The following is a 22,225-nucleotide window of genomic DNA, read 5'->3' as shown; positions in this document are numbered from 1 at the left end:
AAGCTTTGCCACACATGTCTGTCACATGCAAGCAGAGCATCTAGGGCAGCAATATGTGGAGCTTTCCCAGGTGTGCTGTCATTAATGGACACCAGCACTCCCCCAGCAGCCAACTCTGTGGAAACTGGAACTTAAAATTGAGCTCAGATACTTACATTCAGCAATAAAAGTTGTAAATACCTTGCCATCACATAGGAGGCAAAAATTTCAAGGGCAGCTAAAGAAACTTTTAAACCATATCCTTGCAGAGGTCTCCCTGTTAATCTCCTGCCTGTACCTCCTGCATAAGGCATGTCAGTGTGGAGAACCAACACAGCCCAAATGAAAAATGCAAGCAGAGTAGCAATAATAGTGCCTCAGGTTCCACAGAAAGTGCTTCAAAATCAACTTCAAAGCTGCAAAATGGAAACCAGGAAAGTAAATGGGAGAAATAACATTAGTCTTGTGACAGCTGTAGATGTGATGGGAAGATAAGCACTTTGCTCCAGACCTTTCTGAGTGATGCAGTCAGAAGAAAAGATGTTTTGCTTTAACTTTCCTTTTCTACCACTAGTTGTAATTTACATATTTTGAATTTGTATATTGTAGACACACAGTAAGTTAGGAAATGACAGGCATTGTGATGCTCTCAAATGTGCAACTACTGTCCAGACTGTGGTGATGGAATTAAAAGCCATTTCACCCTGGGATCCTGCTTTGCCTGGCAAGATATCTGGGGCTTGCTGCATATGTGGTCTGGCATATCCCCAGTGAGCAGGAGCCAAACTCTCTGTTCGGCCCCATTTTCAGAAATGGCTTGACTTGAGAGTGCACGAAACAAGACAGATTTTGGGGTTTGTGATAATGGGAGCTGCAGAGAGCTCCTGTGGCTCAGTGCAGCTACAGTTCAGCTTCAGAAGCTGGTCATTTGGGAGCAAATAGATGCCCTCCAGTCTCGGCTGGCATTTTGTGCCCCTTTTACTCTCTCAGTTCTGTCGTAGTGAATGATATTCAGTTAGTTAAATGTAGTGCTTCTGCTCTGCAAAGCTGCCGGTGAAATCTTTGTAATGAGATTAGATAATGTACAGCCTTTTCCCTAAGAAATGCTCTCTAGCTTTGGGGGGTTTCTACTTAGTTTTGCTAATCTGGCTGCTGATACTGAAAATGCAGACCCTTCTCAGCAGACAGAGCACAAATTGCTTGCAAACTATGGCCCTGATTTTACAGAGTTCTCTTCTTTAGCACTCAGGGCTCAATCCCTGTGTTATTAGTGGGGATTGCTGGGAATGGTGCCTGAGGGCTGATCCCAGGGATGGAACCCACATTTGGGATGTGGCAGCTGTTTACAAGCACAGAGCAATACCCAACAGTGAAAACTGTGGCCAGTTAATGCTACGAGAGGCAGCATGGGGCTTCAATCAGTTAATAGAGTTAATACTTGCCCTGCTCCTGTGTCCAGTATGGGAATCATTATTCCTCAACTATTTCAAGAAACAGATTCATCCTTTTGGTGGGTTGTAGGTAAAAACAACTCTCAGGGTTATTCGTTCACGTACTGTGAAAACCCCCAAGTTTTTAATTTATTAAGATGACAGTGTCTGCAGTGTTCAGCCTGCAGGGCTGTATTTACCTTTGTGCTCACCCTGGGAGGGAACTTGTGGCTTCACTTTCCGAGTCACTGAGCAAGCAGGAGCTTCAGCTGCACCCGTGGGAGTCAGGGGTGGCTCTGGCAAGTCAAGTCACACCAGCAATTAGCAACTCCTCTAATGGAGTTTTCCATTCTGAGGGCTGCTCTAACACTGTCACAAAGCTATAAATATCATGGCAGAGCTCAGGTCTGAAGCTGTATCTTTTATAAGACTTTAAAGAGTTTAATATGAAAAAATCAATATCATGGGCCTTGAGACAGCTTCAGTTTTCCAGGAGGTTACTGATTTTTCAGGATTATGCAACCAGGCATTGAAATCCTTCTTAGAAGCAGTTGCCCAATGTTCATATAGCATGGGATTTTCTTTGTGTGTAAGATCATAGTGTTTAATTGGAATGAAGGCAAGTGAGTTACACAGAGTCTCTCTTTCAAAACCTGTACAATTTAATTTTACAAGCCCTATGGGGAGAGGCTGAGGGAGCTGGGCTTGTTTAGCCTGGAGAAGAGGAGGCTCAGAGGTGACCTCAGCACTGTCTGGAACTCCCTGAAGGGAAGTTCTGGCCAGGTGGGGGTTGGTCTCTTCTCCCAGGCACTCAGCAATAGGACAAGGGGGCACGATGGGCTCAAGCTCTGCCAGGGGAAATTGAAGTTGGAGATCAGAAAATAATTCTTTCCAGAGAGAGTGCTCAGGCATTGGAATGGGCTGCCCAAAGAGGTGGTGGATTCCCCATCCCTGGAGGTTTTTAAACACAGATTGGCCGTGGCACTGAGTGCCATGATCTGGTAAATGGACTGGAGTTGGACCAAGGATTGGACTCGATGATCTTGGAGGTCTTTTCCAACCCAATCCATTCTATGATTCTTCTATGATTCTAATAGAGGATAATTCCCCTTCTACAGAGGAGAAATTCTATAGCAATGACACTAATGTTACAAAATTCTAAAGAATTGTCCAAAAAGCCTGTGGAATGATTCTCACTCTCTAATATTTCTTATATATTATGTAAGGGTCAGTATTGGTGGATAAGTCATCCTGGTACTTTGTATTCCTTAATGAAATGAATGATTGTTTACAAAGCTTGACCTCCATGAGCCTCAGTTGCCTTTCTGCTATGTCAGAGTGATGGTATTGAGCTGAAATACAAGGAGTGTCATGTAGGAAAAGTGCTTAACATCACAATTCTTTACTAATTATCATGTAATGTTTTTTCACTGAAACTGAGATTCTTTTCAGAGACATTGGAAAAATCTCTTTGCTCACAGAAGTGCTTTCATAAATATTTACACATTTATGTAACCTTTGAATATTTTAGCAGCATTTACATTAGCGTAACAGAAATGGGTGAATGGGTTTCCACACCAAACTGCAAGATTCTGAATCTGATAAACACAAGCAGGACATCTACCATTATCATACCTCCTGATTTTTGTTCAGTCTTAAAACCACACAGACTTTGACCTGGAAAATGGACTGATGCCTCACAATTTTTCAATGTCCATAAACTTGACAAGATTGCTGCATTAAAACCTTCCCTTTTTGTCCTTCTGAGCTGTCCTTCAGAGGCTGGGCTGCTATCTGCAGAGGTGAACACCACTAGGAGAATAAACAAGCTTAGACTAAACCAGACTCACAGGGCCAATATCACTCATTTATTTTTAGGTCTTATAGTTGTTGTTCCTTCCACTCCTGTGTGCAACAGATACGAACCAGACCAGGCAGTGTTTTGAGTTCATCAACTTTTGAAAGGCAGCCTTAGCTTATATTTGACATGAAATTTGTCTTTTCAAAAACTATCTGCCTCCACCAGTAATTGAAGGAAGATTTCTCAGGAATCTGCAGCGGAATTTAACCCAGCAAAACCAATATTCCAAAGAAGTGCCAACAGCCCCTTTATGGCTGCAGAGTCCAAGGCAGTACCTTGTCACTTTGTGGTGACCTCAAGCAGCTCTTGATCCTTTCTTGCAGTTCTGCAATACAGAGGTCATGGTGGGATCAAGACCTTAGTCTGTAATAAGTAAATGAAGACCCAAAAGTTCTGCATTGGACTGGTAACAGTACCAGGAATATCCTTAATATTCACTGCAGCCAATCTGTTGATTACCAGGTGCAGAGGTACATTCACTCCCCAGATGACACAGTCACAGAGTGCCATAAGTAGTGATTCAGGAGTGACTGTCTCTTTATTTCCAGGCAGTAGTTTTTTCTGTCAGCTCACTAAAATGTGATTTGTTGCAGAGAGAATCTGTCCAAGTCATTTGGAAAGGCAATGGCCTTTGTTACAAGGGGCACAAAAATAAAATGCCAGAAAAAAGAAAGACAAAGAAGAAACCTCTGGGGAATTGTGCTTAGCCCTGTCTTTTGCTGTCTGCTTCTTTATTTTAATTTTAATCTGGCGAAAGAAGTTAGAAAAAATTGAAAAAAAAAAGGGGAAAAGTAGCTGAATGCAGCTTAATAATGAAAGAAACTGCTGAAATAGCATCAGAGAGCTCTTTAAAATGCAAAACTTCTTGCTGATCTGCTGCACAGAAAAGAAAAAACCCAATCACTCAAAGGTGGTGGCTAAGCAGGCTTTCCCTTCATCATCGCTCCCTTCTTCTGATGCCAAAGATAAAAAGCACTTTCAGTGGGAAGATGTTTTGATAGTAAAAGCATAAATGCTATAGGAGATGAGAGTCAGAACAGTGTTCAGAGTCACCAGGTTCTATTAGAAACTTCCTTGGACTGGAGTGGGCAGGACCCAGAGATGAGAGCTGGTCCGTGACCTCTCAGAAGCATTGGCAAAAGCCTGGAGGAAAACAGAGAGATGCTTTTACCTATGAAAATTCTTGTTTAAATGTATGTTTTTAATTAAAGAGATTTTGAGTTCTAATGTGACCCATTTAAAAAACGCTTTTTTGCATCTCCCTTCTATCCTTCCTCCATGATTCCATATGACTTTGAGGTTGTCCCTACCAGTCCCATGTTTTCATCTCATTTCATTCCACAAGTCTACATTGAATAATTCCAGAACCAAGTTGGCTGTGATGTTATTCCCATCTGAGTTAATCTGAGCTAAAGGGGTCTGTTGTGACTCCACACAGCCCCTTCCCCTGTTTCTGTGAGGGGTTGTCTGCTTAGCAAATCAGACCTTACCTGGGGCTTGCTGATGTTGTGAATGGAAGCAGAATCAGCACAGCTGGATTTGTTCTCCATGGCTGAGAAATCCTGTTTATTTAGTTTTTAAAAGACACTGTGTGAGACAAGGACAAGGGAAGCAAACCCACTTGCTCTCATTTTTTGCTGCTGTGGCTAAGCTTGGCTGGGTGTGTTGCTTACAGAAGCTGTAGACTGTGGAATAGTTTTATTTGAATGTTTCATGAGAGTGAGTATCCTTAATCCGTGGAGAACACACATACCTTGTGAAATAGATGCTGAGATACTTTCTCTATATAGCACTAGTTGGGAAGTGTTGCCTCTCTTTGTCAAAGCAATCAGTGTTGCTTCCAGAGATACCTGAAAATACTTAAAATGTGTACAGTAATACAATAACACAGTACAGTGTGAGCTTTGCTCCTCCTTTACTCTCTGTGTGCTACTTCTTTATCAGAAATACAGGAACAGAAGGAAGATCATGTGTAAGGGCATTAGCAATGCTTGTTCTTGGGGAAAAGAGTAATGTTTTCCTCAATGCAGCTCCTAAAGACCTGCCACTATTGCTGATGCATGTCCAGTAATACATATTAACCTGTAGCAATTCTAAAGGCTGTGTGGTAGCTGCAGCAGCCACCTCCTTAGGATGCTGGATGTATTTGTTTAGCCATTTGTTTGTGAAGGCATATAGCAGCTATACAAATACAGATGGAGATTGGATCTCAGCCCAGAACCATTTAGGAATTGCAGTTTTGCTACTATTGTTACTGTGGTTTTTTCCCTGACAGTTAGATTTGTTCAGTTACTGAAAACACTGAGCTTTAGACAATATAAAATCATACATCTAGACCAGACCTGATCAGTCTGAAGCCGAGTATGTTGTCAGAAATCTTTTATCAGCATGTGCAAGTGGTTTACAATGTGCATAAATAGACAACTTGTACAGCACAGAAAGTTCATTCATTGTGTCTTTGGGTTGAACTCCACAGAAATTAATGGGGTGGAACCGGTTTCAGGACAGCAGTGGCTAATGCTCCAACCAGGATTCAATTAGATCTTCCTGACAATCCTCCCAAAAACTTCTGCTCAAAGAAAGATAAGGCTGAAGAACCAAGAGCTTTATCTGAGGCTGCTTTGTCAAATGTTCCAGACAGGATCTTCTCCCCCAGGCACACTCATCCCTTCCCACTGGGCTCCAGAAGTTGTTCTGTGCTCCAGGTGCAGTGCAGTTCTCTGGCTGTGGCTGACCACATCTCCCTGGGTTGGGGTGTTTACACCATGGCAGGGAACTGGACAGAAAGAATTGAATTGAGTTTTCTGAGGTTACAGAGGAAGACAGAAATTGGAGTCTGTATCAGCCAGGGCTTCCTTGTATCTTGAACTTCATTGAGGATGTTCTGCCATAGGTGACATTCATATATGGTAAATTATTTATATGTGAGTCCTTTTAACTTCAGCCATCTAGGGATTAGGTATCTGGTCTGAGAGACTTTGTAGGGTCTTCATCTCTGGTGGAGAGACACAGGCAGCTTCACTGAGAGGGACAGGAACTCTGCCAGGCATCAAGAGAGGAAAGTCACCCACTAACCAGTCCTGTTTCCACACAACTGAGACAACAGTGAAGCAAAGGACTTGTTCTAGACATCAGCAACTCAAATACAGGAGCTGAATGCCCCTGGACCATCCCAGGGACTGGGCACTTCTCTGGGCAGAAACACCTCTCTGATCAGGAGCTCAGGGCTGGGACTCCTGACATGCAGCCTTGATTGCCTGCACAGTTGGAATTGGTTTTGTGAGAAATAGTTTCATGATGTTTCCTCTCCCAGGGTGAAGCTGATGCAGTGGCACCATAGAAGGAGCGAGCAGCCCATTTAGGAAAGAGTTTTGAATCACTGCATGGCTTTATATAGGATATTATGCTATACTATTGGGTTCCTCTTGACCTCTGATGCATAGTACTTTTAGATTAGATCAAATAGTCATTGTGAAACAGCCTGGTGTGAACCAAACCTGTTTCTGTGTTGCCATTCAAGTTAATAGATGTAAAAATAGGGTGTGCCATTCATAGGGCTAAAATGAAGACATTTCTGCCACCTTCAGGCTTTTAAACCTGCCTTTGATGATCTGAGGGAGAAGCCTAAAGAGACAGATGGGTCAGATATTGTGGCACATAGCTGTGTTCCAGTTAACAGAGCCCAGTTACAGCATAGCCCTCTTAGGGAATGAGTCATAGAAATGCTTGTATTACGTTCTCTGAAGTTTGTTTTTGCAATCTCACCATCAAATATTTTTCCAGAATATGAGCGGTGCCTAAACCCAACAGAGGATACAAATGGGATGTGTATGTCAAACTGGGAACAGTTTAGCTCTTGCATCTGTGGTCACAGGGGACATCCATCTGTTTGATTAGCCTGGGGACACAGGCATTTCCAGCTGGTAATCTTCATTTGAATAAAATGGTATTGGGAATGGGAGTGGGGATAAAAGGGAGCAGATGATAATATAAATATATGTTCAGGTGGGGAGATGCATTGCCACCATTAACAATACTCATTATGGGTGATGAAATAGAATTCTGACAGGATGGAAGCAAGAGCAGGAGTTGAGATCTGCTGGCTTTACTGTTAATTCCTGCAGACATACCAACTCATTTAGTAACGTAACAGCTCCCATTGCTCGCCACTTAATGTATGATTAATGTGCCACAGGATTTCCCCAGACATTTATGACACCTTTAGGAATAGAAATGACAATGACTTTATCACATGGTGTCACTTCATACTATCTGCATCCCTCTTAATGATTTATATATTCAGGAGTGATTTTATCACTAGTACTCAGTAACGTAATAAATGAGAAAACTCAATGGTCTGTAAATTACAACATTGATTAAAGCAGCGATTACTGGTATAACTCTTACATGACTATGATAATGCTTGCTTATATTTCAGGACAGTATTTACATATTAATGATAAATCTACTGTAGTGTTTAGAAATACTTTACAGCTTTAATCAAAATGTAAACATTTATAAACAGATAATGTTTATTGCAGAGGAAATGAATGGACTTCTGTTACTCTTCAGTGGATGAAAACTACTGCAGAGCCAGTTTGGCTTGAGGACTGAAAGCAGCATCACCCCGTGATGAAGGTCATGATCAGGGGAGAGCTTTGATTCACTGCTTGCTCCTGTGGAGACCTGTGTGGGTTTGTTGGGTTCCTCTTGACCAAGCTGTGAAGGAGCCTTGCTCATTATGAATTCCCTGGCACTGCAATGACTCGTGGCTCGCTGCACCACAAACGGAAAATCAACCGCCAGCTTCATAAATAGTATCCAGTCTTTAGGCATCTCCAGCATAATTATGCCTCCTGAGCCAGTGAAGGATTTTGTGTTCAGCTGCTCCCATTGTAAAAGGCCATCATTAACATGCATAAAGAGAAGGGAGCCTTTTCTGCTTGTTTTTGTTTCTGAGCTGCTGGGGTTTACACTTTGAGCTTGTTTTGTTGCAGTGATTACCTTTTCTTCTTCCTGTCTCTCCGCCTCCCCTTAGGTTTCTGACAGATGTGACTATGTTTTTGTCAATGGCAAAGAAATGAAAGGCAAGGTGAATGCCCTTGTGAACTTCACGTACCAGTATCTGAGTGCTCCTCTGCAAATCACAGTCTGGGTTCCACGCCTGCCCCTGCAGATCGACATTTCCGACACAGAACTGAGCCAAATCAAAGGCTGGCGAGTCCCAGTTGTTTCCAACAAAAGGTGGGTCGGAGTTGCTAAATTTCTCAGGTGGTTTGTAAAATAAATACAGCATCTGCACCCAAAATGCAGGGTCTTTCCCGGAGGAGCAGCAGTCCTGGAATTCCCAACTTTGCACTGGACATAGAATTCATGGAATTAACCAGGTTGGAAAAGACCTCTGAGATCAAGTCCAACCTTTGATCCAACCATCATGCTTACTAGACCAAGGCACTAATTACCACATCCAGTCTCACCTTAAAAACCTCCAGGGACATATAATAAAGCTTTTAAAATTTGTGGGAGTTTTGATTCTGTGCATATGTCTGTCTTGGACAACAGAGTACAGTTTGGAACTCTGGTAATGTCCACTTACCAAGTTGTTGTTTGGACATACCAGCTTAGATGAAAACGTGGCATAGTCCATTTGTAGGGTACTTCATCACGTGTGGTTGCAAAGAATCATCAATGTTCTAAATACCCAGAATAGAGGGCTGTTATTCAAGGGGTACTCTCTCCTTTAGCACTCTAATATTAGTTTTCACTCATGTTCTTGAAAACATTTCTTTATGGTTCATTTTGTTGTGACACAAGGCCCACCAGGGACAGCGACGATGAGGATGAGGACGAGCGCAAGGGAAGAGGGTGCACTCTGCAGTACCAGCACGCCATGGTGCGGGTCCTCACCCAGTTTGTGGCTGAGGATTCCAGCCCCTGGGGCCAGCTGAGCTACCTGCTGGGCTCAGAGTGGCAGTTTGACATCACAGACCTGGTGGTGGACTTTATGAAACTGGAGGATCCTCACATTGCCAAGCTGCAGGAAGGCAGGATCTTGATTGGACGGGAAGTAGGAATGACAACGATGCAGGTACGGTGCTCTGGTGATCCTGTGACGATTCTGTGACTGCCACGTTCTGCCATTCCTACAGAGAGCCCCATGTGGTGGATCTAACACTGCTGTCTTGGAATATGGTCATTTCCCATTACATTCCATGACCTCCTAGAGTGCCACGCACAGCATTGACCCAGCAACGGTGATCCAAGCCAGAGGTGGCCCAAGGCATGCAGCAAGGCCAGGAGCTGGAAGCCATAGAGCCTGTAGAGATGTTTAGGAGAGGCAGCATTTCCAGGCTCAGTGAGGAGTCAGAGAGCTCTTGCCCCACGTGGATCCAGGTTTCCACCAGCCAGCTGATGGGCACTGGTTTGACTTTTTGAGACAGGGATCTTCAGATTGTACCAAACTTATTTACTTAACTATTAATTCAGGAAAAAATAAATTCAGCCTGGTGAATAACCGTGAAAGACACAAGTGGCCAACACCATATGGCAGTTCTGCCCCAGCTGAATCCTTACTAAAGCCAATGCATTAGGAATGAACACAACTAATCTAGGCTAAAGGTACGAGATGAAGAAGGTGGAGAAGTCAGTGTATGCATGAACTAGCTATCCCTAGTTCTCAAAGGTTAGAAGCATGGCACTTAATTAAAGGGAAGGATATCCTACTACCTTAACATTCAATCAGAAGGAGAAAAATAGACAAGAATTTCCAAGCTGAGAAGTAAAGGACACTTCCAAGGTGTTGCTAACCTCCCACAGAAGTATTTGGGAAGTCTGATGAGCTCACCCATGTGGGGATGCAGAATAACAGGCAAGAAAGTTTTACATCAGCTTTCCTGGTGAAATGATGCAAATAACACAAGTGGGATAGGATAGCTGTCAGTATTGGATGCAATGTTCTCAGCAGTAACCTCTCCACTGATGTTTTTCCAACCCTGCTAATGAAATCAGACTGCTTTTTCAGTGTGCTCTGCCATTCATTTCTATGCATAAAGCTTTGGAGACAAGAAGGGATGATGACTCTAAAATAACCTTAGGAAAGGTTATTTTAATCGATCGGCCATTTCCTAAGTTGATTCTTTTGTGCTTTTCCAAAGGTTTTGTCTCCTCTGTCTGACTCCATCCTGGCAGAGAAGACAGTGACTGTGCTGGATGACAAAGTGACCATAACAGACCTTGGAGTGCAGCTGGTGTCTGGGCTTTCGCTCTTCCTGCAGCCAAGTGCAGCCAGCGGTCGGGCTATCGTGGCTACAGCTGTGGCCCAAGAGCTGCTCCACACTCCTAAGCAGGTAGTGACCATTCTGTACTTAACTCTTGTTGCCTTTTGGAATGGGGCAGTGTTTTATCAGTGCAAATAAAATATATATAATTCATAACAAGTTTAGAAGTTAGACTTTGAAGTGTAGGTGTAGTCTGTGTCCATGTTAGTTGCTTTCCTCTAGAGGTACTTTAGAATTGTCTTGTCTTCTCTTTTCTTCCCTTCAAAGAGTTCTGACTATACTGAAGTTTATATTGTTTAAATTATTTACATTTTTAATACCCTTTCTTTAATGAATGAACATCTGTTACTTTTGCTGCACAGTGATCCTGGTTTGCTGGATGACCATGCCCTTGTTTTCTGTGCTGGAGAGCACAGAGCTCTGTGTGTCTCAATTTAATATTTTGAAGAGCTGTAATACAGAGGCAGAAGATGGCCAGATACAATTCTTTTCCCTGCTGGAGTCATAACAGACTGCCAGGCTCTCTTCTCCTTTAATTTTTCATATGGATTTTGGAGGCTTCATCATCCTGTTCATGTGCTGATCCTACTTAATTTCAGCCAGGAAATTCCCATCTCGGTCGAGGAGGTCTTTCAAACAGCGTGTTTCAGGTCACAATCCCCATGGAAAAGAATATTGAAGAGCACCACCAGATCAAGCCAAACAGTTGCTCTGGCACAGAGTAAATCCAAGGGTCAATAGCAATGGAACAAGCCCTTTCAGTCAGTTGATTTGAAGACTGGGAATGGGAACCATGCAATTAAGTCTGTCCACAGCTACTCCTCTTGTAGAAACTCTTTTTCATCTCCCCTAGATGGGGAGAGATCTCAAGTCAAGTTTTATGGCCCATTTTCATGATAATTGCTACCTAATTTTCTGGAACATAAAAATAATTTAGTTTGTTTTATAACTTAGTGACAGGAAAATGTCCAAACTAGAAGGACATGGTGCCCATCTGTTCCATTTACTGCATCCTGTGAACATAAGACTCTTAGGTAATTAACCCGTTTATACCCTTCTTCAGGGCTTAGAAACCATGTCTGACATACTGTCTTCAGACAAAGACTGTAAAAACAAAAACTGCAGCATTCCTAAGCCAGTTCTGTTCTGTAGGACAGAGCACCATTAGTCCTGCAGCAGCATTGGAAGAATCATGGGGGGCTTTGATTGCAGATAAAAGCTTGGGTGTGAATCTGGAAAGGCTGCCCAGATATTTGTCAGCTTCTCAAATTTATATGTGATCTGTCCTGAGTATGCAAAGATATTTACCAACATCAGGTTATGGCATATTATGCCAGGGCATTTCAGTAGTGCAAATCATGGCTCCTGTTGTTCATGGCATGGCAATATGATGTGCCATGTCATTATGTATCACTACAATTGGCAAGTTGTGAAGGAATACAAAAGAGTGAAAATTTGTCAATGTAGTTTGGTTTGAAATTTTCTCAGCATCTGTGTTATGAAATAATATTAGTAAAATATATTGTTTAAGCTGATGTTCTTCTGCAAGATAAATTCAGAATCCTCAGAGTGGCACATTTCTGATACAGAAGTGACTGGGCATGTCAGGCTCTGGTTCTGAGCAATCCTCAGAGCTGGGCAGGGCTGGTGGGCAGTGGGAGGTGCTGCTGCCCTGCTGACCTTGGCCTGGGCCTACAGATCACACTATGGCATCGTGCTCACTGAAGATGCCAACCCTTAAAATAGGAGGCAAGAGACAATCAAGCACTTTTTTCTCACTTATAGAAAACCTCTTGTTTCTTCTCCAGACTCCATCTGGAAAAAGCCCAACCAAACAAACACAGGACTTAGACTGTATTAGAAGGCAGTGGAAAGACTGCTCTACACCAGGATTTGGAATGCTCAAGGCTGTTGAAAAGACTTCAGAGGCTTTGCATCTGCATCACCTAAAAAATAAGAGAGGAATAGATTTCACACTAGGACAAACATTAAAGGAAATAGCATTGGAGTGGCCTGTAGAGTCACAGACATGTTTTCCTTTTGTTTGCAGTTTGACTGAAGGACATAACATTTCAGTCACTTTCCCTTAGAACAATTAATGCAAATGTAGAAGTGCTTGTGCCTCAATTTTGCAAGAAGTGACTCGTGATTTGGAGTGTATCAGCTGAGATCCTTTTGAAGCTGGAATTCTGAAGGCCAATGCTGAGTGTTTTGTGAAAATCAAGCCCTTTTGAAAGGGTTTTTTTCCAAAAAGACAGCCCAGAACTAAGAATATACTTGAATGTTGTGAGGACTTCATTAGTTAACTGTGTCTTTTCCTCTCAAACAAGTTTATAAAAAGGCCCAAATTACTTTTGCAAATCTTATTGATGGAAAAACCAATATAATAGTTAAGACAGCTGAAGGTTTTTCTTTTTCTCAGGAACGATTGTGTGTGTCTCAGCATTGTCACATGGAAAAAACAGTCAACGTGTTCTTAGTCAACTGTTTTCCCTGGCTCCTCTTTGGCAGCTCCAATAGCCAAACTCCAGCACAGACTCCCAAATGCCCTGGGGTGGCTGGTGCTGTGGCATCTGTGCAGTGCAGAGCAGGGCAGAAAGCATTATACACATTGTGCTACTACTGGTCTTTCCACATCATCAGAATGAATTTAGAATTTTTGCTGTGACTTAATTCAGTGACTGCAAAGACTAGATTAGTTCCTTGATTATAATGACCACAACATGTCTGCTTAAGTAGCACAGAGCAGCCAAAACATAAGTCCTGAAAAGTTGGCAGTTTCTCCAAATACTTAGCAATCTAAAGAAGATAAGCTCATTTTTTTATCTTGGATGCCTTAAATTAGATATCTTTATCTATAGCTGGGCAACTAATTACCTGCTGTGACAAGGTGACCTTGAAAGATTCTGAGCCCATACTTTTTTAATCAATGGGGAGCTCAGTGGCACTGAAAAGTGCATCACTGATTTAGGTGCCTAAAAACAGACACATGTTGACCAACTTTTAAATATCAAAGATGAAATATCTTCTAAAAATTTGGAGACTGTAGCTGTGAGTAATGTATTTTTAGTGGCCATCTGCTCAGGTAGGAAAGCTGTTCCATTTGGCTTGCTGATGGTTGTTAAAATCAGCACTATCACCTTAAAGGCTCCTCCAAAAGGTAAATAAAAGAAAACCTACAATGTTGAAGTGTTTTGTGATCTAAGTGAGCTTTGAGAACTCTCAAATCTCACCTGGCTCTGCAGAAGAACTGACCATCGTAGCCAGTGTTTTCCTCTCACTGTAGGGTGTTGAATGGGGTCTGATGCACTGAAATGGGGCAGTGAAGAAAGAAATAATCAGCTGTGTGTATTAATGTATCTCTCAGTGCTACTGAAAAACTGCAGACATTTTCTTGGGGAAAAAGAACAATGTTAGAGCTTTCTAGAGGCCAAGTTCTTCTGTTTCATGTGTTTGGTGCCTGTTGACATCAGTGACACCATCAAACCCTGAGTTATGGATGCCTGTTCTCACTCTGATGGCACAGGAGGGTGCTCAGCACCACCTGGGTCACGGTGACAAGCTGGAGTTATTCCCATGTCCCTGCCTTTTGGATTGTCTGTTTTAGTCTATGTCCCTCATGCAAACTAGTTCTGAGAATTCACTGACACCTCACAGTTAAGTAACAGACATCAGGAGTATTTTTATGGTGTGCATTCATTTCCCCATCCTGGCAGTATAAGTTACACTTAAATTGTATTTATATCTTCTTTAAACTGACAGAGCAATGTAATGCCTCACAAGAATGACAAAGGAATTAAGCAGCATGGGAAAGGGAGAAAGGCTGTATTGTTAGATAAGAATCTGAATTCTTCCCTTGCAAATACAAGCAAATTCCCACTGGAAAGGAATGTCACATTAGCAGATTGGACAAAAAGGAGAGAAAGAAATATACAGTGGGGAAATGCATGGTTTGAATTAAGATCTGAGTCTTGGCTGCCTTTCATTTCCACATCATAATGATCAAGTCCAATTTTTACTACACAAGCCACAGGCCTAAAAATAAATGCACATATAATACTCTGATATTTCATGTGATAAAATTGCTAGGGAAATCCATTTCAGCATTCAAGTGCCCAGACAGAACACTGAGAGCTGGTGGAACACAAGCTGCTGAGAACAGTATTCTCCTGCCTTTATTTGAGGAAGGGATGTATATGTTTTCTGCAGAGCCATCCAGTTCTTTCCTTTGCTATCCTGCCTCACTGCAGGACTATTGTAGTTGACCCCAGCAACTGAGGGCTGATCCACCAATATTTTTATTTGTGCTGTAGTGAATGAAGACCTTTAAAAGGCCTCTTTATTCTGAGCATGGAATAAAATCAAATATACTGTTCACTCTTCACATCTTTGTTTCTAAGCAGCAGAATTCTCTAAAATGCAACCAGACCTACAAACTTTATTCCCTTATTTTTGCATGAAGCACAAGATATTATGCCCTGGAGTGGAGGTGTTGAAGGACACTTTGTAATCACTGACTGTGATGCTACAGACAGGCTCAGTGAAACATCCTGAGATAAGCAGACTTTCAAATGCTCTGTGATGCTTTAGAACGAAAAATAATCATCACTGTGGCTCCCAGAGTTTCAGAGACAACTCATGTGAGTCCCAGCATGGAGAAGACTCATTAGGTCTCTGGTTGATGGGCTTTCTACTGAGCTTCTGAACCAGCTCTGCTTCCTGCATTCAGGTTGCCTTTTGGTGTGTGAACCTCCCTGTTTTATCTGGGTGGGACAGACCCAGCCAGCAAACAACAGTGTTTGTGGTGACCCATGGTGGGGTTTGGAGCATTCCAGGTCAGGAAATACAGAGTTCCTCTGGGAATGTTGGTTTCCATTAGTGCCAGGTTCCTTTTTTTATCCTGGTAGTTTTCCCCTTTGTTTCACCCACCTAAACATTCCAAGTGGATAACAAGGGATATAAAACTATGAGCAAAAAGCAACTTGTGAGTTTATCCAAGAGAATCTGTCAAGTGGCTGATTAACCACAATGGAATTCAAGGCCAGAAAAGGTGGTGGAACTGCCACAGATTAAGAGCTGGCCAACTTGCTGAAGTTACACCTGGAGTGAGGAAGGAGAACAGTAAAGGCACAAGGGAAATGTAGACAAAATGTATCTTGATAAGGGACGTTTTTTATGTGCTTAATGAAAGTCTGATGATAATCAACAGTTGGTTGTGGGAAGCAGTTTCTTCATCTCCTGTGGACTGGATTTTGCTGTCATTAACATGATCTAATGCATGTTATCTGACTCACTTCACATCCTCACAGTCACCACACAGATCATCCTGTTCTTTAAGAAGCAGTGGCACTGCTGTGTCTTTGTGGTTCGTTTGTTCTGGGAGTGCAGCTGAGCGTGTGTGTGTGTGTGTGCACATGTGAAGAGTGGAAAAGCTGAGGAAAGAAAGACCACAGAGCCAGACAATCCCTCAAACTCTTTGTTTATGCATGATAATTAAAGAATACAAGCAATTTGTCACCTCAGTGTTCAGGGCATCAGAATAAGGGCAGCAACTTTGCAGGTAAGAAGGCTCCAATCCATCTTCATCTGCTGATTGTAACTGGAGGACCTTGTCAGAGTTTTGGAGGGGATTTATTGATGCAGTACATAGGATTTGCAGAAACAGCTCCTTGAAGGACATGGCACTAAATCATTTCTTTTTTTCTTTTTAGTTTTTCAGAACTTATAATCATTTGGGAAATTCACTTCCTTCCTCTGCCTTTGGCTTTCCTTTAACGATGTGAATGAGGTGATCTCTCACCAAATAGAATATTTGAGCTGATACAATATAGTTTGGCACGATTTAAAATTCTCTGCCTCTTTCTCTCATTTGTTTTCTTTCCCTTTTAATTAATGCTGCCCATAGTATAAGTATGACGGTGTTGTGTTGTGAAAAAAAATGGGTTCTTCCTCTGAAGAAAGGCTCTCTTGGAAATAAAACCCGTCAGTGCTGGTTGAAAATAATGGCTAAGCCATTGCACACCTCTGTTATCTACAATAAATCACGTGTGTGCCTGCAAATTTCAGCTCACTGCCATTTCATTTGTCTCTGCTTCATAAAACCAGGAATGCAGAGCAGTAGAGAAATAGTGTAAAGGATAAAAGTTGTTATGAAGTTGCTTGCAACTTTGTCAAGTTCTAGCCATTTGTGGCTGAATTTTTCCCTGCTGGCTACCTCTTAACCTGAAAGGTACCTGAGGTCTCATGTTTTCCAGATTTAACTGTACAAAATAACACACTTATTTTCTCAATCTGCTCTCCAAAAGAGAGCACCACTGGCAGGCAATGTCAGCTCTGTTATGACAGTAAGCTTGAAATGGTGCTGGTCTTTTTTCCTTCCATAGGCTGGTGAAAAGGATTTGTATCTCCCACACATCCCCAGAGGTACACAAGGCTGACCTCTAAGGAGAGCAACAGGATGTTGAATTGCCAGAGGAGATGAATCTTTTCCTCTCTATCATACCCATTAAAAAAACACCCCAAAATCCTTTACTTTCCTATGCCTGGGTTTGCTCCACTATAGATTTCTACGATACAAATTCAAGCTGTGCCCTGCAGCTTCGTGTTTCTGTCTGATCAGCCCTTTCAGGGTCGTTTGTCTAATGAAAGATCAGCTGGTTTAATTTCCTTACTCAGTTCAGCTTTTCCAGTTCCTGAGCGACCCTGGCTCCATTTCAGCTGTTTGAAATACATTTGAATCACCAAGAACTCTGCCTTCTTTCCTGTTGTGCCACAACTTATTTTTCTTCTTTCATTCCCTCAAGAACTTGCTGATAGCACTTTGGAAATCAAATATTCAATATGGTCCAACCTTCTTCACAGCTAAATGCCCCTTGCTGTTTTCATTGAAAAGCTTTAAATTTAACCAGAAGGGTAACAATTCCCTTTGTTTATAACCACAGTGTAACAAATTGTAGCCAACTGAAATCCATATTAAGTTGTAAATTTGTATTATGACTGGACAGTAATAGGGTGGCAATATTTTTCCCTCGTGGTGTTTTTCAGCCCAGTTGTTCTGATGTACTCAGGTGTAAAGTTATTAAGGCCATTTGTGGTTTAAGTGTGGGAAGAAAAGAACTTCACTTTTGTGGGAAGTTGCACTGGGGCAATCTGCCTGTCTGTCTGCTGGCTGAACAGGCAAGACACAGAACAAATGAAAAATTAAAGAACTTTCCTGCAAAGAAAGCTACTGAGAGGTGGAGAAGTAAATATCTGTGTCATCTGGATGGGATTTCAAATGGCAAAGAGCTGACCTCTGGCTTTGTGTTTGCTTCTAATGATGACTTCTAACCAACAGTGCTACCTGCAGAGAACAAAGACAGGCCAATTAAATCTGGGCCATTTGTATTTTTATTGTAGAGATCGTGCCAAAATCCCCATCCTCCTCTTCTTGACACAAAAATGGAGTGGACTTTTTAAGTGTCTCATGGATAAAGCACATTTTTACTCAAAACAAACCTTCACTAAAATGGCACTTGTTCTCTGAGGTTTTTTTTCTTTCAGGGGAACCTTCTGTCCAACCATTTCCGAGATTCTCTGGTAGCTCCTTATTCCTGCTAAGATATTTATGCCTTGCTTAATTTGACAGCTCCCCATGACACATGTGCATGGGGAACATGAGGAAAATGAGTGTTCTGTCAAGTACCTCCACTCATTTTTCTGGTTTGCCTCTTTCAGCTCTTCTATGACAAGAATGACTTTCTTTATAAATCATGTAAAATTGTAGCTTGTTAATGGGTACTTTGGTATTACGGACATCTCATATCAATTATTTTATATGTTCTTTTGCAAAACATTTGCAGGAAGGATAAGAGTGGAACCTTTAGTGAAAAATGTGACCAATTTTCTGCCCCATCAGTTGAAGCTTGGTTTGTTTTAATTGCAGGGCAGGGTCACTGTCTTCCATTTCCTCCAGCTGCCAGTCAGAACTGAGAGATTGATGCGCTGCAGTGGGTTGAGCTGTTTTAAGACCCTGTTTTAACCATATCCCTTTCTTTTCAGGAAGCTGTTGTAAGCACCTGGATCCAGTTCAGTGACAGCTCTGTTACTCCACTGGACATTTATGACCCTAAGGACTTCTCCCTTTCTGCTGTGTCACTGGATGAAAGTGTTGTCTCCATCCACCACAACGCTGCCTTAAAGTGGCCGGTTGTGGCAGCAGAAGGTGAAGGTCAGGGCACGTTAATCAAGGTGGACATGATGATCTCTGAAGTTTGCCAGAAGTCCAAGAGGAAAAGTGTCCTGGCTGTGGGGAATGGCAACATCAAAGTCAAGTTTGGGCAGAATGACGCAGACTCAGATATGGGTGAGGATTACGACGCTGATGAGATTGAGAACCACGCGAGCGACCGGCGGCACAAAGCGTCGGATCAGGAGCGCTACGGCCACGACGGGCGATACTACGGCAGCTCCTCGGCGGACAGAGAGGAGGGCTCCTTCAGGAAGGTCAGCACCACAGCAAAGTCCATCATAAAGAACAAAGTCATCAAAAACAACAGGCTGGATGGTGGCAAACTCTCGGACGACAGCCAGCTGCAGAACATTCCGATAGACTTCACCAACTTCCCTGCTCAAGTAGACCTCCCAAAAGGCAGCGTGGGCATGGAGGACAGTGACCTGGTGCAGACACCCAGGGGCCTTAGTGATCTGGAGATTGGGATGTATGCACTGCTAGGGGTCTTCTGCCTGGCAATTCTAGTCTTCCTAATAAACTGTGCAACATTTGCACTGAAGTACCGTCACAAGCAGGTTCTGGTGGAAGGACAGACCACCATGACCCATTCCCATGACTGGGTGTGGCTGGGAAATGAAGCAGAACTGCTGGAGAACACAGCAGATGCGTCACCTCAGCAGGATGAGCACACAACCATTATTGACCGAGGCTCTGGCAGCGAGGAGAGCAACCAGCTCCTCAATGGCAGTGCTCAGAAGAACATCCAGAGCCAGGTTCACAGGTGTGCAGACTCGGGGGGCAAGCTGGGGAAGGAGCAGAAACCTGAAGGGTTACATTCGCCGACGTCCAAACGGAAGCGGGTAAAATTCACCACATTCACCACCATCCCTCCCGACGATGGTTGCCCCACTGTCAACTCCATCCTGAGCAGCAATGACGATGACATTAAGTGGGTGTGCCAGGATATGGACCTGGGGGACTCCAAAGAGATACGAAACTACATGGAGAAGTTCAAAGACAAAGTGTAGCTCCTTGCTGGGTTTTTTTGGGTTTAACCACACCTTGATGCCTTCAGTTCTACAGTATATATTGGGACAGAAGAGGGGGAGGGGAAGGAATCACCAGGAGAAATGATGAGGCAGTTTTTATAATCAGGGAAAGAAATTTGCCAAACTGTCCATGGTTTGTTGTTGTTTTTCACTTTGTTTTGTTTTGGGTTTTGTTGGTTTTTGTTTTTGTTTTTTTTTCCAGTGGTTATTCTGCTACTCATGGATTTAGGAAATGGGATATAAATAGGAGAAAGGAACAAGGAAATGGTGTGACCAATGTGATGAACTGGGCAAGATGAGGTTGTGAAAATTCATTTTATGGGTCATACAAATAATAATGATAGTAATGCTTCAAAGTACCAAAAAATATCTGTAAAAAGAAATGAGGGAATATAAGAGCATGAAAAGAATAACCAAGAGACAAATAGTAACTTGTTCTATATCCAGTAAAACATCACAATTATCAGCATACAACACACAAGGAGACTTTTGAGATTGTTACTCAAGCCTTTTCTTTTTATTCCTTCATTTGAAGTGAAGATTTGTCTTTGGCATTATATTTGAAGGAGGAAGAAATTACCTGGTATTTTTATTTTTACCTTTCCTTTTGTCTTGTAAATTGAAACAGAATATTTTTCCCTCTTGTATTTTTCATTTAAATATCTTGAAAACAGGAAACTTTAAAAATCATTAAGTTCACAGTGGGCCAAGAACACCCAAGTTAGCTATAAACAGTCTCCTGTCATTTAAAGAATTCAGGAGATAAGTATTGACTAATAATTTCCATGTGGTGTCTCTTCTGAAAGCCTAAGCCTCCATTTCACCCTAGCTAGAAAAATGTTCTGTTTGCAAGAAGTATTCATTTTCCTTTCAGGTTTGGACTGTTTATTTAGTTGCTTGTTTTAAATTTCCACAACCAAAGTTCCTACATTTCACCAAGGGAAGAAGGTGCTGTTTTTTGTTAGCTTTTAGAAGTACCAAGGGATGGGAGCACCCCACTGGTGCATTTTAAATGTACCTGGAACTGAGACCATCACAGGCCAAATATGTACAGCCTGAATTTTGGTTTTTTTGCTAAGTTCATGAGTTCATAATTTTGTGCTGTAATTTTCTCTTTATTCTAATGTCACCAGCTCTTACCAAGCTCTGAAAGCAAGGAGAAGAATGGACAGAAAGGCACTGATTGCCCCCAAACTTATATTTCTTTGTAGTGGGAGAGCTGGCCTCTGGACAAACTGTTGGGAGGGAGGGGAATTTTGCTGCAGCAAGGTCAAGAAATATCTGGAGCTATTTTATAGATTTTTTTTTTTTGCCATTGGACCAGCTAAGACTGAAAGTTTTAGACTAGACTGTAAAGCTGATGTTTTGAATAAACAAATGCCAACCCCAGTAATAAATCGGAAGCAAATACAAAATAGAGTTTTAATTGGTGGTGTAAACTGGCAGAACTGTGTTGACTCAGTGCCAGTTCACATTAACGGAGGACACAGATCCAAATCCATACAATGAGGAAACCACTGTCATCCAAAACTTCTCGTAACTAAAAGGAAGATGGTATATCCAACCTTTGGAAAGCAGTATTATGTCCTGACTGTTAGTCAGAAGCACTTACATTGTCCTGTCTTTACCATGTATTTCATTGGTTTGGTTTTTTAATTACTAAACTCAGTAGTTTGGTTTTTTTTACTTGGACAAAATCAATCCTGCCACCCAGTAACATAGATGGACGTTTTAACAAGATATGCCTAGTATGCATTGTAGACTGAAAGAATGTAATATTTATTTATACATGTTATACGAATTGTAATTAAAATGCTTTACATGGCTTGACAAATGAACCTCTCTTTTCTGAGGGGAGGGGGCTCTTGCTGTCATTTCCGTGCTGAAGTGCTGCACCCACTGCCCAGCAGCTGACACACAATTTAAGCTGCTTTCTGAACAGAGAATAGAGATGTATGAAAGTTCTTCACTGCTCTGACCCTTCCTTTGTGAACGGCTTCCCCTTCCCACCCAACATGTGGTGGTGATGATGATGGATGGCAGGAGAAGACAGCAGGCAGGCACAGTTCAGGGCAGTGTCACTATTCATCTTGTTCATCCTCGTGCCTACCATCAGCACGAGCAACTCCAGGACTCTCGCCTCTGATGTGTGCAGCCTTCATGCAGCCCAGTCATAATTAATTATGTGGCTTCTCTGATTGATACAGTGGGCTCAGATGGAAGCAGGTTTCACTGAATCACAACTGACATGTACAAAGCACCCTGGATCCCAAAGGACCCCCAGCTACTTCACAAGCTAAGCACAGCCATGCATCAGCCACACCTCAGGGATCAGTATATCTTCCTGGGAAAACACAGGTGTCTCTGAGGTGGAAAAGGCACTTACAGCATGGAGCTGCAAAACACAGCAGCAGAGG

The 22,225-nt window shown here is 42.3% G+C and overlaps 1 protein-coding gene across 1 annotated transcript in view; it reads left to right on the top strand.

Annotated features, from left to right (window-relative positions):
* The window catches only part of TMEM132C (transmembrane protein 132C), a 201,316-nt gene extending 179,683 nt beyond the window's left edge, over positions 1–21,633 (top strand). The window contains exons 6-9 of the mRNA XM_071572328.1: positions 8,309–8,514; positions 9,085–9,358; positions 10,425–10,616; positions 18,588–21,633. Coding sequence (XP_071428429.1) covers positions 8,309–8,514; positions 9,085–9,358; positions 10,425–10,616; positions 18,588–19,787 — 1,872 coding nt within the window. The 3' untranslated portion in view covers positions 19,788–21,633. The remainder of the gene's footprint in view (positions 1–8,308; positions 8,515–9,084; positions 9,359–10,424; positions 10,617–18,587) is intronic.
* Positions 21,634–22,225: the final 592 nt, after the last annotated feature.

Source organism: Pithys albifrons, chromosome 17, assembly GCF_047495875.1.
Source record: "Pithys albifrons albifrons isolate INPA30051 chromosome 17, PitAlb_v1, whole genome shotgun sequence".
NCBI lineage: Eukaryota > Metazoa > Chordata > Aves > Passeriformes > Thamnophilidae > Pithys > Pithys albifrons.
Note: the sequence above shows the minus strand (reverse complement) of the source record. Positions and strands in the feature narration are given on the sequence as shown.